General features: G+C 44.4%; 1 protein-coding gene across 1 annotated transcript; it reads left to right on the forward strand.

Moving 5' to 3' along the window:
* The first annotated feature begins 1,131 nt into the window (after positions 1–1,131).
* On the forward strand, positions 1,132–4,033 carry LOC140586325 (uncharacterized). The gene is made up of 3 exons (XM_072708126.1): positions 1,132–2,230; positions 2,961–3,056; positions 3,422–4,033. Exons 1-3 carry the CDS (start codon positions 1,640–1,642, stop codon positions 4,031–4,033), a joined length of 1,299 nt encoding a protein of 432 aa, XP_072564227.1. The 5' UTR covers positions 1,132–1,639.
* Positions 4,034–17,007: the final 12,974 nt, after the last annotated feature.

Raw genomic sequence — 17,007 nt, forward strand, 5'->3', positions numbered from 1 at the left:
GTTATAAACGTTCATTAAAATAATTACAAATACTTAAATGTAATATTGGTTTATGGTTTTCATAAACACATTATTGAATAACACATATTAACAGTTTAATATTCAAAAATTAGAAGTGAAGTAAAAACAAAAACTGGATTGTTACACCTATTTCCACTTTTATTCAAATAAAAATACAAATAATTTAGCTGCCTTAACAAATAGAGATGCAAATACAATTATTGGGCTCTGTGCACGTCCTTATTTGGTAGCGCAGGCTAAATGCATATAGGCCTACATGAAAAGGACAATTTATATGTAAAATACCACGACACAATGTGATCAAATCCCGGCCCAAATAAGTTAAATATGTACAGGTACAGAAACACAGTGAAATACGCAGCATTCACTGGAATACCTACAGTGCAGTGAAGTCCAGCACTCATATGGAGGGCAGCAGCACACAGTACAGCTCCTCCAGGACATGCTGTGTTATTTCTTTGCATGTTACTGAAGATTTAATGTCCAGATGATTTAATGTCCAAATGCGCGCCGTGACCCAAAAGCTTCAACACTGTAGGACAGATTCCATACAAACTGCACCTCCTGTCTCGACTTATTATTATTGGTGGCAACAAGTAAATGAGAAACAGCGCCTCCAGGTGACGGGAGAGTGTACTGCTTGCAGGTGCACACAGGTGGTGCCTTCCTGAAACCATGTGCACTGTCAGACAGCACTGTGACTTGGTAGGTGGCGCTGTAGCCACACCTGGAGGCTTGTGGGTCTGGTTCCCACTCCTGGTTCTGCATGTACAGCTTGCATGTTCTCCCCGTGTTCCTGTGAGTTTCCTCAGGTTTCCTCCTCCAGTCCAAGATCATGCAGCTTGGTGAATTAGTATCTAAATTGTCCTCAGCATGTGAGTGAGTGTTTGCCCAGTGATGGACTGGCATCCCATCCAGGGTGTCCCTGCCCTGTGCCCAGTGATGGACTGGCATCCCATCCAGGGTGTCCCTGCCCTGTGCCCAGTGATGGACTGGCATCCCATCCAGGGTGTCCCTGCCCTGTGCCCTGTGATGGACTGGCATCCCATCCAGGGTGTCCCTGCCCTGTGCCCTGTGATGGACTGGCATCCCATCCAGGGTGTCCCTGCCCTGTGCCCAGTGATGGACTGGCATCCCGTCCAGGGTGTCCCTGCCCTGTGCCCAGTGATGGACTGGCATCCCATCCAGGGTGTCCCTGCCCTGTGCCCTGTGCTTCCTATACTGTGCTGTCCCATAACTGTATACTTCATAAGGGGATTATTGAAATTTGTTGGATATTTTATCCAGTATTTTATCATTCTTTTTCTGGGCTTAACTGAAGCTGGTCTTGCTACTTTAGGTGTGTAGTTGATATTTTAACTTAGTACTATCTAAAATAAATTTACATAGTTACATCCTGGGAAGCTTTCTGGTGGCAAATTAATAGTCATTCTGAACCTGGTCACCTGACTCTCCTTCCTAAGACACGAAGGTGGAGTTTGATCTAACTGCTCTTCTCAGTCTGGCCTCAGTCTAAAACCACACCTACTGCAGCCTGAGAAGCAGGAAGCTTCTCCCACTCTCACACACAGAAAACTGAGAGAAAACTAAACTGAATCCTATCAGTGTTCGTGGTAAAATGGCAGAAGCCAGTATTACAGGGAATCAGAACCAGTTAAGCTGTTCGATCTGTCTGGATCTACTGAAGGATCCGGTGAATATTCCCTGTGGACACAGTTACTGTATGAGATGCATTAAGAGCTACTGGGATCAGGAGGACCATCTTGAAGTTTACAGCTGCCCCCAGTGCAGAGAGACCTTCACACCCAGACCTGTTCTGGGCAGAAACACCATACTGGCTGAAGTGGTGGAGAAACTGAAGCAGACTGGACTACAAGCAGCAACTACTGCTGACCATTATGCTGGACCTGGAGATGTGGAGTGTGATTTCTGTACTGGGAGAAAATGCAGAGCAGTCAAGTTCTGCCTGGTGTGTCTGGCCTCTTACTGTGAAACTCACCTCCAGCCTCACTATGAGTCTCCAGCTTTTCAGAAGCACAAGCTGGCTGATCCTACTGGACATCTGCCCGACAAGGTCTGTTCCATCCATGACAAACCCCTGGAGAGCTACTGCCGTACTGACCAGCAGTGCATCTGTTATTCCTGTAAGACGTTTGAACACAGAGACCATGATACAATAGCAGCTGCTGCAGAAAGGGCGGAGATACAGGTCAGGCCAGAAACTCTCTAATATAAATTATGAATTTTATTAAGTTATAGCTTTTTTGTCTTAACTCGTGAGCATTTCTGCTTTAAAGATGCAGAGATCAAGTCTGGTTTGGTAAAGAAATGTGTTACTGAATATATCCTATAACTGATTAAAGAGAAGTTTTAGCACCTTAACTTATATCAGAGTCTGTGTTCTAAATGGTGCAAACCTGGGTCATGATGTTACTATAAAGTATAAAAAGTTCAAATTTTCTACCGAAAACTCCATCAAACAGTGAATCCTGTGGCTACAGTTGAATGCATGCAGCAAGCAAACAGGGTGAAGAGGATCACTTATTATCTGGCTGAGCATCTGAATGGCTGAGATGTGTGAGCTAAGAGGTTTTAAATATGATGCGATTGTTAGCGTCAAACATGGTGCTTCCAGCATCTCAGAAATCGCCACCATCCTGGGATTTTCACACACTACAGTGTGTAGAGTTTACTGAGGATGGTGCAGTAAACATAAAACAGCCAGACTGTGGCAGGTCTGTGAGAGAAGACACCTTGTTAATGAGAGAGGGCAGAGGAGAATCTCCTAACCATTTATCCCGGTCAGGGTCATGGGGACCTGGAGCCTTTCCCAGGCAGCATAGGGCCCAAGGCTGGGCTCCATCCTGCAGTGGATGATTAAAGAATATGATCACCTTCAATAAAACAAACTCATTTCATCATCTTTTTGCTACATGTAGAAAGATATGGGTGAAACCCAGATGGAATTTCAGCAGAGAATTGAAGTGAGAGAGAAGGAGCTGCAGGAGCTGAGAGAGGCTGTGGCCTCAATCACAGTGAGTATGAACCTGAAGAGAAGATAACAGCTGGTATTGGTATTAGTACCCAGAACCAGAGCAGAATTCTTACAATGTGAGTCTGTTCACACACACTCTTCTCTCTCCCTGTATGAGGTGGAGTGTGTTTTATTGTGTTTCATTTTCTTCTGTTAGTGGAGCTTCTCTTTCTCTCTCCCGCTGCCTCCTGGCCTTTCACATGTATGTCAGGAGCCTTTGAATCTGTTTATTTATATATTTCAAAACCTATATTTCATGCCCAAAAAAGGGTGCACTCTTACTCTCACTCTTACACTCTTAAAAGAGCTACTTCCACACCACTAAAGACACACAGCTTATGACAGGTCACTCAGGCTGTCACTCAGCACAAGCCTGCGTTAAGCGGCAGTGACGGGGACGTCACACTGCCTGAGGACCTGAATGAGTTCTACACATGGTCTGATGCGCTGAACAAAGAGCCTGTGAGGAAAGCCAGGCCTCCCACCACCGACCAGGTTATCTGTCTGCCTACAGCTGATGTGAGGAGAACTTTGACCAAAGTCAACCCACAGAAGACTGCTAGACCAGACAATATTCCTGTTCGCGTGCTCAGAGACTGTGCCGATCAGCTGGCTGAGGTCTTCACAGACATCTTCAACACATCACTGAGCCAGATGATCATCCCAATGTGCTTCAAGTCCACCACCATCATCCCAGTGCCAAAGAAATCTTCAGTGACCTGCCTGAACGACTACCACCCTGTCACACTAACCTCCGTCATCATGAAGTGCTTTGAGAGACTCGTCATGGTGCACATTAAAAACAGCCTCCCCCACTCACTGGACCTGCTACAGTTTGCATATCGATCAAACAGGTCGACTGAAGATGCCAAATTCTCTGCCCTTCACCTCTCCCTATCTCACCTGGAGAAGAGAGACACTTATGTTAGAATGCTGTTCATAGACTTCAGCTCAGCATTCGACACCATCATCCCCTAAAGGCTCAGCAGGAAACTGAACGAGCTGGGACTGAGCTACCTCTCTGTGTAACTGGATCCTGGACGTTCTGTCAGAGAGGCCTCAGTCCGTCCGTATTGGTGACAAAATTTCCAGCACCATCAGACTGAGCACAGGCGTGCCACAGGGGTGTGTTCTCAGTCCACTACTGAGGACTGCACTGCCAACCACATCATCAAGTTAGCTGATGACATGACTTTGGTTAGGCTCATCAGCCACAACGACGAAACAGCATACAGATATGAGGTTCAGCAGCTGGCTGTCTGGTGCTGTGAGAACAACCTGTCACTGAATGTGGGCAAGACGAAGGAAATGATTGTCGATTTCAGGAGGAATCACTCTGCCCACAAGCCACTCAGCTTCAACGGCTCCCCGGTAGAGACAGTAAAGAACACCAAGTTTCTGGGAGTACACATCTCAGATGACCTCAACTGGACCAGCAACATCGCCTCCATCATCACAAAGGCTCAGCAACGTCTTCATTTCCTGAGACGACTGAAGCGGGCCAACCTACCTCCCCTCATTCTCACCGTGTTCTACAGGGGCACCATAGAGAGCGTCCTGACCAGCTGCATCTCTGTCTGGTTCGGCAGTGCCAGTGCTGCTGACAGAAAGAGCCTGCAGAGGATTGTCAAAGCGGCTGGTAACATCATTGGAACATCTCTCACCTCACTGCAGGAGATCTTCCATAAGCGCTGTATTAGAAAGGCCTCCTGCAGGACTCCTCCTACCCCTCACATGGACTCTTCATGCTGCTCCCATCTGGCAGATGATACCCCAGCATCAAAGCCCGATCAACCAGACTGCGAGAGCTTTTTCCCACATGCCATTAGACTCATTAACATGCTACCGTACCTGTTCTCCCACTCCCAACCAACACACCTGAACTGTGAATGTGACTCTACCTTACTTGCACTTATGCACTTTATACACATCACAATGCACAAAACACATCCATGCCAAACTGCATTTGCAAAATGCCTAGGTACTGTATTTTCTTCTGTCAGAATATTCATATTTATATTGAAACCTCTGCTATTCAGTTGCACTATAATGCATGCATAACTACATTTCAGCATTGCAATTACAATTTTTCTACTTGTCTGCCACTGTAATATTTGCACATTCTGAATACCTCCTATAACTAAATTGCACATTCTTTACTTCCCCTGTAAGAACTGGAGCCACATTGTCTCGTCTCGCTCTATACATGTATATTGCTGAGATGACAATAAAATTCACTTTGACTTTGTTGGGAATGACTGAAAACAAAGGAAGAAAAATGGAGTTCCAGTTCTGGACAAGCCTTCAAACTAGCCAATGGACAGCTTTGCACAGCCCTTGGCAAAGTTGATTGGACCTGTCAGGTGTACAGACAAATGTCCCCCCTTTCATTATACATCATGAATGACCAAGATCTCCATATAATACCTGGGCTTGACTTTCTTTTTTAGTCGGGTCTGACTTAATTTTAGCCAAGCCTCCTATAATCTACCTCTTACTGGAGGGAGCGACTCTTATCCTTTTCCTATCCAGCATGAATCTTCATCCATACCTCAGCTTTCACTTTTTTTAGCACGACCATTGTCTACAAATACCCCGAGTCACCTTAAGGGTCTAGTGGAATGAGCAGAAGTTGACGTTAAAACTAAGACGCAACTGGAGTATCTTCTGCTTGCTTGGCCTGAGGTTTGCACTGACTCGCTTAGTCATGCCATTGTAATACAACACCAAATTGCCACTATAGATTACCTATCTGTACGTAAGCGTGCTTATCGAGTATCCCCTGAACGACAGAAATTTATTGACCAAGAAGTGCAGCAAATGTTACATAAGGGCATCATACGTCCTTCCATTTCTCCCTGGGCTTCTCCTGTGGTAATTGTACCTAAGAAGGACAGAGGTTTAAGGTTTTGTGTAGATTATACAGCCTTAAATGCTAACACTCATCTAGATGACTATCCAATGCCACATATTCAAGATATTCTTGAATCCTTACATGATGCGGTTGTTTTTAGCACCCTGGATCTTAAAAGGCCTATAAAGGGACAGCCCCGATATTTATGGATTGAGCTTCTTCCTGTACATGCTGAATGTATGTCAGATGGTTGCTCCCGGATTGCAATCTGTCAGAGAATCAACTGGTGACTTGCAACTACTCCTCGACTGTGCAGTGAATGTCTTCTCATCAACGGACCCGGCGGAGCTCAGACTCCAACACATGCCAAACAGCATTTGAAGATTTCAAGACTGCATTGCAACAAGATCCAGTTTTGAGCGCACCTGATTTTAATAACTCATTCAAGGTCTAACTTGATGCCAAAGAAGGATTAAAAGAGAAAAAAGGAAAAAAACAAGTCATAGCATATGTCTCACGCCTTCTTACTAATGCTGAGAGAAAGTATTCAATATCAGAGAAAGAGTGTTTGGCAGTCGTATGGGCTGTTGAAAAGTGGAGACCCTACTTAGAAGGCAGACATTTTTCAGTAGTGTAAGGCTGGAGGCCTTACAGGCCCTGTCGGTCTGAGCTCTGGCAAGCCTGTAATGCTCCACCCAGTGTCCTGTGCAAAGGTCCACCGGCTCCGACAAGACTGGACCCAAATCACCTGATCACCACATCAAAAGGGACACCTCACCCCCACTGGGCTGCCAGAACCCCGCAGCCAAATTCCAGCGACAAGGCCTGGCTGCATCAAGACACAGATGCATCCTACACTCACTAACTCACACCAACACAGGAGATATTACCCCAGACTAACATTAGGGACACATACACCCATGTTTGGTCTCGTTTGAATGGTCACAGTATGACCGGCACAATACTCTCAACCTTAAAGCGGCGTGTTTTCACTTAAGAGAAATATAGAATGTAAGAATAAACCCACCAAAGTGGAGGATCTTATCACCTGGTAGAACAAAGGGAATTGTCACATTCCTCCTAAAACAATTTGATTGGCTGATGGTCTGAGAATTGATAAGATCAACAGTTCTCCAGGACACACACACAAGATCAGAGCAGGCCCTAAAATAATCAATCACAACCTTTGATACAGTCTGTCACTTGGTTTGGAATACTTAAGGAAGAGCTCCAGAGTAGCACGGGGAGTCACTCTGTAATCAGAGCTCCCACATAGTGCTGCATGAATCTTCATCTGTGATCAGATATTTCCTGCAGTTACTCAGCTGAGGTATGGAATTGTTGTATACTTTTGATTGGATTAGATAGTCTAGGACTTGTGGTCACATGTTAAAATTACTGTAGTGTTATATTTGGTCAAATTGATGTGATGTATATTAATTGCGAATAAACTGTGTTTTAAATACTTCTTGGCTGTCTGACTTTGCCAACCTCTGCATGTTTCTCAGAGACTGGGGTTATTCTAACACTCTCTTGCAGCCTCTGACTCGACCCCGTTTTTCCGAGACCCAATGCGGCTGCCCAAGTTGAGTTACGGTGAATACCGGCCCAGCCTCTGAGGCACGCATACACTGAGTTACGGTAAAAGACCGGCTCAGCCTCTGAGGCGCGCACATGTTGAGTTACGGCAAAGTCCGGCTCAGCCTCTGAGGCGTGCACACGCTGAGTTACGGCAAACATCGGCTTAACCTCTGTGGCCCTCACTAGCTCAGATTTGCCAAATGTCAGCTGAGCCTCTGAGGCGTTATGGGTCACCGGGTCCTGACAGGTATCTAGGCTGGCACTGTATTACATTGTAGTGATTTCCCAACTTCTAAACCTACATAGCAGATCCACGGATCGCCCTATCGGCCGAGGTGAATCCGGTGTGCCCGACTGTACGGGATTAATGGGAGTTCAGCAATAGAAGGCACAGCCCAGGAGTAATCTAAATAACAGAAATGTCATGACTAAAATTGCCATAAAGATCTTTAATTAAATTGGAGTCAGATATAATTCGGTCTTTACCTAAAACAGGTAAGTAACTTTACAGGAGCGCTCGGAAGGATCCACACGCATTTCAAGCCTTCGGCTGTCCAATTGGATTCCGCCATTGGGCCAGTGGACGGTTCCCCTACAGTAGTAACAGATCATGCTGCTTTGACCTGGGTTTTTAATCACCCAAAGCCTTCTTTAAGTCTGGCACATTGGACTATCCAGTTGCAAGAGTTTGATTTTACAGTGGAACATCATAAAGGGCGCTGCAATGTAGTCCCAGATATGTTATCTAGAGGTTTCATTACTAACTTAGATGAGCATAAGCTGGCAGTGTGTCAGGATGTGTCTGCTCTTAGTGATCTTCCAGTAGACTGGGATGAGATTGGTACTGCTCAACTGAAAGATTCTGCGATGCAATCCTTATGGCAGGAGGCACAATCATCTCCTGAAACTAGACATCGTATTCAGTACATTATCCAAAATGGTTACCTCTTCAGATCGGTACCTAACCAACAAAAAGGACAGACTCTTCAAGTAGTTGTTCCAACCTCTGTAAGAGAGAAGTTTCTTCACTATGGCCATCATAACCCCCTCAGTGGACATTTTGGGAGGATGAAGACCTTGCTCAGACTCCTCAGTTACGCTTACTGGCCAGATATACGCAAAGACATATGGAAGTATTGCAAACTATGCACTACCTGTCAACAGTACAAACCCCGAATCACAAAGCTTTCTGGGCATCTTCAGTCAACTCCTGTAGTCGAACCTGGTTACCTGCTTGGCATAGACCTGATGGGGCCTTTTCCAACCAGTTCCAGACTAAATTAACACCTTTTAGTTATTGTGGATTATTGTAGCAACTACTACCACTTTGGACTGTGCTATTCATCTCAGTTGCATGGCTATCCATCTCAACACCAGTTTTCTTAAGTTATTGTTACTTCCTTATTTATCTGTACATTTGCTGGGGTCATATGCTTACCTTGTAACAATAGTAAATATTCTTTGCTATGTGAAGTAATGGTGTATTTCTCTTTACACCACCCTGAAATGTTCCTCCCTTTGTATAGTATGTAATAGGTTGGTTCTGAGGCAGGAATCAGCAGTGTTACACTGGAACACGCCCTTCTTGCTGAAAAGTGTGAAACAACCAACTATTTTTGTACACAAAAAACTAATGAAGTGAGATCAGTTGGTCTGAAGTCCTGAAGGGAGCTGGAGCCCTTTCTATGAAACAGTGTGGATCCGTCCTCCATTACTGTCACGACAGAACTCTCAGGCAGGGTCTGAAAGTCCTTTACTGGGGCAAACCAGAGGGAAATCCAAGTCACGAGCAGGGTCAAGACCAGAATCCGTCCTGTCCGAAATGCCAAAGCCAAGGGGGAATCCGTGATTGTTGTCGGGTCCGGTGCCGTTAGGTCGTAGAGCCGGGAGGTCCGTCCGAAGACGCAGACAGGGCACACAGGGAGAAAACACGAGGGTAGATCAGGGCTGGGGCAGACGGGAGTGGGACGGGTCTGGAGGCGCAGGAATCGGGAGCAGGGAGAGTCGGGCAGATCGGAGCTGAAACACAGACAAAGGAGAAAGTCGCTCGGAGATTGCATGCTACAATACCTCACACGGAATGACGGCTGTGCGGGGTTTTAAATAATGAAGGTGGGCGTGGCATAGCGAAGGGGGGCATGGCTTTGATCGCTTGCAGCCGCTGGTGTGACAATTACTGCTTATCCTATACAGGGGGGTGGGGAGCCTGGAGTCTGTCCCAGGTAGCACAGGGTGGGGGGCACGATGGATAGGATACTAGTTTATAGCAGAGCACACACTCACACACACAATCACACACTAAGGACAGGGGACACAATGGATAGGATACTAGTTTATAGCAGAGCACACACTCACACACACAATCACACACTAAGGACAGGGGGCACAATGGATAGGATACTAGTTTATAGCAGAGCACACACTCACACTCACACACACAATCACACACTAAGGACAGCTTAGAGATCCCAATCAGCTGACCACATGTTTTAAGTCCCTGATGGACAAGGAGAAAACCCACATTGGGAGAACATGCAAAGTTCACACACAGAGTAGGTGGGACAGGAAACAAGCCCAGAGCTAGAGGTTACACGTTGAGACCCCACACCTCCCCACAATCACAGATAAAAGAAAAGGATTCCTTGTTGTTCCACAAATAAATAGACAGTTGGTGGTAAAGCATTCTGCTACAGGGCCCCTATATTATGGAATGGTTTGCCAGGCTATGTTCAGGATGAAAAATCAGTCTGTCTTTAAATCTTCAGTTTACCTTACCCACGACTTAACATTGAACGCACCATAACTATGGCTGCTGATGCTGCTGTACAGCCATTTTTATCTACTATGCTTGTCCACTAATGTGTCAACGTATGTTCTGACCACCCATGCTCTCTGTCTTCTTTCCCACATGTCCGGATGGTGCCTGGGATGGGAAACATCTGAGCTGGAGTCCTGGTTCAGTCCCATGACATTGTGGATGTGACCGATGAAATGTAACATCATAGGTGCAGATTTCAATCAGTCCAGCGCGGAGAATCAACTGATTTGATGGACTTTGGCATGTCTTGGTTATAGTCTACGCCTTGTCACTTTTGTTCCTATAATGTTAGCATGCCTTTGGGAGTTGGGCAGCCAGTTGATCTTGGACCCCCACTCCCTACTTGGGAGTTTTTGGTTCCTCTCCTCCACCCGAGCATGTGAGCGGAACGGAGTGGAACGTGAGCGAGGAGCGGAGCGGGCGGAATTTGGTCAGAGTGCGGAGTGGTTTTTTAATTAAAGTTGGAGCGGTCGCTCTCGCTCCAATTTCGCTCCGATACCACTCACACTACGACTCTGAGGCGTGCCCAAATCTACCCAGAATTCATCTGTACAATTATCAAGACTGTTACACAAATTGGCCGAGATGGAATTCGCAAAGTATTTCACAAAGGAAACTGATAGATCATACAAGTGTACTACTCCTACCAAACGTATAGATGACAATAATGTAGGGCAAGAGCAACAATGTGGTGAAACTGTTTCAGTGAGTAAAGATTCACTTTGGAACCTAAAAAGACCTTTCTCGGAAACATGAGAGCGTGCTACGCGAACACACAGAGTCCAGAGCAAAACGTGAGCAAGTTTTATATGGTTGTAGCATATCAAGTCTATAAAGTAAATAAAAGTATAAAAGCCTATAAAGTAAATACTGGTAATCAAATAAATTAGTTTTGTCATTCAAAGTAGGTCTAATAGGGTTTTTTTTAAATTCACGTTAAGCTGTCAGTGAAATTTTATTTTATAGAGACACAGCAGCATCAACAGAAAAAAAACTGAGGAATTTAAAACGTGGATGCTTAGCCTGTATATTCTTTATTAAGCCCACTGATTGCTTAAGCCTATTTGTTGTGTGGAATGCCATTGCCAAACCTGTCCGTTGTATAAGGTTTCGGTTTAAGATTATTTGTCCCTCTTTTAAATTGGAGCGAGCGTGGAGCGATTTGACAGGAACGGGAGGAAATTTTAGTGGAGCGAAGTTGAGCGGAACAGCTTTAGTGCGAATTAGAGCGGAGGAGCGGGTGGGGCCAACAGCCTCGTGAGCGAGGAGCAGAAATTTTCACTGCTCCACTCCGCTCACATGCTCTGTCCTCCACTGTCATCTGGCTTTATTTATTTCTTTGTCTCTCCACTTCCCTGTTGTTGCACTGCTCTCTCATTATGATGTTGCACTGTATCATAACACACTCATGTAATGCGCCTTGGGGCGACTCTGTTGTGAAAGGCACTATATAAAAATAAATTGAACTTAATTGAATTGAATACTTTTAGGAATGTTATGAGCATCATTTTCAAGAACTGTTTTGGAATTCATGCTCACCTTAAGAATGTTACCTTACAGGATTTATCTGTTTCCCCATCCTTTACATAAGCAGACATGATCTCTGTGCCGTCAAGCAGACATACTCACATTCACATAGACTTACGGTATTTGACTAAAAGTAATGGGACACCTGGCCATTATACCTACAGGAAATTTTATGACATCCCATTCTAAATCCATAGGCATCAATATAGAGTTCATCCACCCTTTGCAACTGTAACAGCTGCCATTCTTCTGGGAAGGCTTTTCACAAGATTCTGGAGAGTGTCTGTGGGAATTTTTGCCCATTCCTCCAGAAGAGCATTTGTGAGGTCAGGCACTGATGTTGGATGTGAAGTCCTGCCTCACTGTCTCAATTCTAGTTCATCCCAAAGGTGTTTGATGGGGCTGAGGCTCGGGCTCTGTGTGGACCAGTCAAGTTCTTCCACACCAGACTCCCCAAACCATGTGTTTATGGACCTTGCTTATTTTCCCATCTGTAGAAACAAATGGGAGAAACACAGAGGAAATTTCAGCAGAGAATTCAGATGAAACACAAGGTGTTGTGTTTGTGTTTAGTTTCTTCTGCTAGTGGAGCTTCTCTTTCTCTCTCCCGCTGCCTCCTGGCCTTTCACATTTACATGAGCTATTTATGTCAGGAGCCTTTGAATCTATTTGCAGTGGAACTACTGGGGTTTAATATTATTTTGCTCATCATGTTAGTCTCTGGAGTAGTCATGTTGATAATATGACCATATGAATATGAACAGGTAAACATACAGTTGTGAGAATGACTCAAGTATTTGTTTCCACAAAGTTTGCTGCTTCAGTGGATGTAGATATTTTTGTCAGATGTATCTGTGGTATACTGAAGTGTAATTACAAGCATTTCACAAGTGTCAAAGGCTTTTATTGACAATTACATTAAGAGCCAAGAGCCAATATTTGCAGTGTTGGCCCTTCTTTTTCAAGACCTCTACAATTCACCCTGACATGCTGTCAATCAACTTCTGGGCCAAATTCTGACTGATGGCTGCCCACTCTTGCATAATCAATGATTGGTTTTTGTTTGTCCACCCGCCTCTTGAGGATTGACCACAAGTTCTCAATGGGATTAAGGTCTGGGGAGTTTCCTGGCCATGGACCCAAAATGTTGATGTTTTGTTCCCCGAGCCACTTAGTTATCACTTTTGCCTTATGGCACGGTGCTCCATCATGCTGGAAAAAGCATTGTTCGTCACCAACTTGTTCTTGGATAGTTGGGAGAAGTTGCTCTCAGAGGATGTTTTGGTACCATTCTTTATTCATGGCTGTGTTCTTAGGCAAAATTGTGAGTGAGCCCACTCCCTTGGCTGAGAAGCACCCCCACATATGAATAGTCTCAGGATGCTTTACTGTTGGCATGACACGGGACTGATGGTAGCGCTCACCTTTTCTTCTACAGATTTCATTTCCAGATGCCCCAAACAATCGGAAAGGGAATTCATCAGAGAAAATGACTTTACCCCAGTCCTCAGCAGTCCAAACCTGGTGGTTTCTTTGCTGCCCTTCTTGACACCAGGCCATCCTCCAAAAATCTTCGCCTCACTGTGCATGCAGACGCACTCACACCTGCCTGCTGCCATTCCTGAGCAAGCTCTGCACTGGTGGTGCCCCGATGCCACAGCTGAATCAAATTTAGGAGACTGTCCTGGCACTTGCTGGACTTTCTTGGGTGCCCTGAAGCTTTCTTCACAACAATTAAACCTCTCTCCTCGAAGTTCTTGATGACCCGATAAATAGTTAATTGTGGTGCAATCTTACTAGCAGCAACATCCTTGCCTGTGAAGCCCTTTTTGTGCAAAGCAGTGATGACTGCATGTGTTTCCTTGCAGGAAACCATGGTTAACAGAGGAAGAACAATGATGTCAAGCACCACCCTCATTTTAAAGCATCCACTCTGCTATTCTAATTCAATCGGAGTGATCTTCAGCCTTGTCCTCGTCAACACTCTCACCTCTGTTATCAAGAGAATCACTGAAATGATGTCAGCAGGTCCTTTTGTGGCAGGGCTGAAAAGCAGTGGATTAAGTGTTTTGTTGGGATTAAGTTAATTTTCATGGGAAAGAGGGACTTTGCAATTAATTGCAATTCATCTGATCACTCTTCATAACATTCTGGAGTATATGCAAATTGGCATTATAAAAATTGAGACAGCATACTTTGTGAAAATCAATATTTGTGTAATTCTCAAAACTTTTGGCCATGGCTGTATAATGAACAGGAAAACAATATATGGCTTTTGACAAACTAATTCCTCTAAAGTCTGTTTTCCTTTCATTGTAACAAAGGCTATTATACAGTATAGGATAGAAATCTTTATTGAAAATTAAAATCGAACTCAACTGTACATTTCAAAGCCTTACATTTTTTTTTAAAGTGCACACTGTTTAATGTAAGGAGTGAATGACATCAAAACATCACCTCCTGATCTTCTCCTCCATCAAATTCCTATGAGCTCCTCCTAGACCCCAACACAGCAAACAGAAACCTCCATCTGTCTGAGGGGAATGGGTGTGACCAACAGGGGCCAGGTTTGACCAAGTGCTGTGTACAGATGGTCTGAGTCCAGGGGATCGTGCACAGATCAAGCCAAGGTGTGTCCTCCAGCACTAGGGACACCCTGGATGGGACGCCAGTCCATCACAGAGCAGCCACTCATACACTGTGGACACCAGTTCACCTGGAGGACACCCACATAGACACAGGCAGAACATGCATAGCACGACAAATGTAGATATGTAGATAAGATCTTCAGTTAAACTGAGTGATACAAATGAATAACTAAGTATTATCAGATATAAAAAATGCAACAAACAGATCATTAAATTTGGTGTATTTGCTATTTCTTATGAAAGGTGGAAAAACAAATATAAAAATAAATATAATTTAAAAATATAAGTATACAGATTTATATTTTTGAGTCATTGACAGTGTCACGGTCGCGGGGCAAGCGAGCCGGAAAACAGGCGATCGGAGCCAGGAAGCAGGGTAAAACGGGGATTTATTCGGGTAACAGGACCGGGGAAGTACGACAGCAAACATCAATGACAAGTCTGGGGAAGACTGACTCAGACGAGGACTAAATACAAAAGACAAGCTAAAGGTAACGAGCAACAGGTGGGAACAATCAGGCAGAAACAGGAGGTAACGAGGTGGGCGTGGCACACATTAGGATCGGACGGAGCGGGGCGTGACAGACAGGTAGAAATAAAACTAAAAATCAATATATTTCTGCTCAGTTTTTATGTTAAATGTTAGGATCCTGTGCAATGACCCCCAAGATTGTTGATCGTCTGAAAGTCTCACTGAGAGCAAGATAGGACAGACAAAAGACAATTTCCCCACGGGGAGGAATATTCCCCAGATAGCAAAATCTTTCTGGCCCGGATGTGGCCCACATCACGCACTTTCATCTGGCCCACATACCGCATGGAATGACGGCGATTGGGCGGACCGCTCTCGGTTGCCGCATCAGGTTCACATCTGGGCCAGAGCTGGGCCTTATGTTAGCCACAAGTGGCCAGGCTCTGTCTGAGATCTGGCCCGGATCTGGCCCACATACTGCATGGAATGACGGCGATTGAGCGGACCGCTCTCGGTTGCCGCATCAGGTTAACATCTGGGCCAGAACTGGGCCTTATGTTAGCCACAAGTGGCCAGGCTCTGTCTGAGATCTGGCCCTATTGTGGCCCACTACTGGTTTATGAACCTCACAGATGTTAACCTCATAAGGGCTATTTTTCAACAGGAACTGCATACAGTCCCTGATCAGGCTTCAAATGCATTTAAAAATAACAAAAGTCCAATGTCTTCAAGGATTTTTATTTTAAACAATTGCATTAACAAATATTAGCATTGAGATACAACACATTGAATTTCCATTGTTGAACTGGCAATTCAAACTCAAAAAAACAAAAATGTCAGGCAACTCAATATAAATTCAACCCTTGAACACTATATTCAAGCTTTGTTCACTACAAATTTAAGCTTTTAAGAATTATTGACAGTTGTATCTTTCCAGTCTCCGTTTTCTCCCTCCTTCCCTGTCCATCGCCAAGTGAAGTCATCTCTTAATGCAGGCCTCAATTTCCTGGTCAGTTGCATTAGCAGTCAACCTATTGCGTCGGACAGCACCTAAAATGAAACCAAATTGTAATATTAGGCCATTATCTTTCAGATACGCCAGTGTTTAATTAACAATTAAACGGCCGTCTTAAGTCGGACAAAAATAATATAACCTTGATGCATTACTTTAAGCCAGCGCTGTAAACGGCTGTATGAAGTCGAACGCACTCATTAATTCATGAAGTGCAGAAACGAAGTGCGCAGCAGATCATGAATTAATTTAATCGGTCACTGCGGGTCTTCAAGGTTAGTAGATGGGACTAACGCCGATCTGCTCAAGGTGTTTGGCTGTGTCTGATCCCGGATAAATGCTCGATACAGGGCATTACTGAAGAAATTCCGCCACTTATTCAGCGGCAGCAGAACCTGCTTAAATATATTTTCCTAATCTTGCAATATCAAGTCCGCTGCAATACCCATCCATAAATGACAGCGCCATGGTGGAAAGGACACAAATCCATACTATCGACTTACTCAGATATAATTCAAAATATTCTGTTTAGTGTTAACAGCTCTCGGAGACTTATGAGTCAGCTGGGATAGTCGTCTCCTTCACAATCGATACATCTAATTTATTACCCACTAATGTTTGAAGTGCGTATAGGATTTGAAAGTCAAATGATTGTTGAATATTATACACTGACTTTACCTCGGTATGGGCAACTTGGGAACATTAGACTTGCAATAATAGTCATCAACGGAAAAAAAATCATTCCAAAACTACGTACACCTACCTAAATTGACAGGCTAAATGGCTAGCAAATAAGCGGGACAACATTTTGTAGGGACAAGCCTGGTCGAATTAGAGACGGGGGAAAAACCTATTCATACTGGCGCGGATTTTAAACTCGTTTTTTTACATCTCCAAAAATCTTTGTTCACGTATGTACATTTTAAAAACACTAAACTTAAGCGAAACACAAGTATCTGTGTTAAAATGAATAAATATAATTATGATGAACAATACTTACCGCATTCAATAAACCGTTTCAGAAATGTTTTCTCCACAAA

This window comes from Paramormyrops kingsleyae, unplaced genomic scaffold (genome assembly GCF_048594095.1).
Source record: "Paramormyrops kingsleyae isolate MSU_618 unplaced genomic scaffold, PKINGS_0.4 ups39, whole genome shotgun sequence".
Lineage (NCBI taxonomy): Eukaryota > Metazoa > Chordata > Actinopteri > Osteoglossiformes > Mormyridae > Paramormyrops > Paramormyrops kingsleyae.

Coding starts and splice junctions, on each gene's coding strand:
- LOC140586325 (XM_072708126.1), top strand. CDS start 1,640: ATGGCAGAAGCCAGTATTACAGGGAATCAGAACCAGTTAAGCTGTTCG. Junction 2,231..2,960: donor CAGAAAGGGCGGAGATACAG/GTCAGGCCAGAA, acceptor TGCTACATGTAG/AAAGATATGGGTGAAACCCA. Junction 3,057..3,421: donor AGGCTGTGGCCTCAATCACA/GTGAGTATGAAC, acceptor GCTGTCACTCAG/CACAAGCCTGCGTTAAGCGG.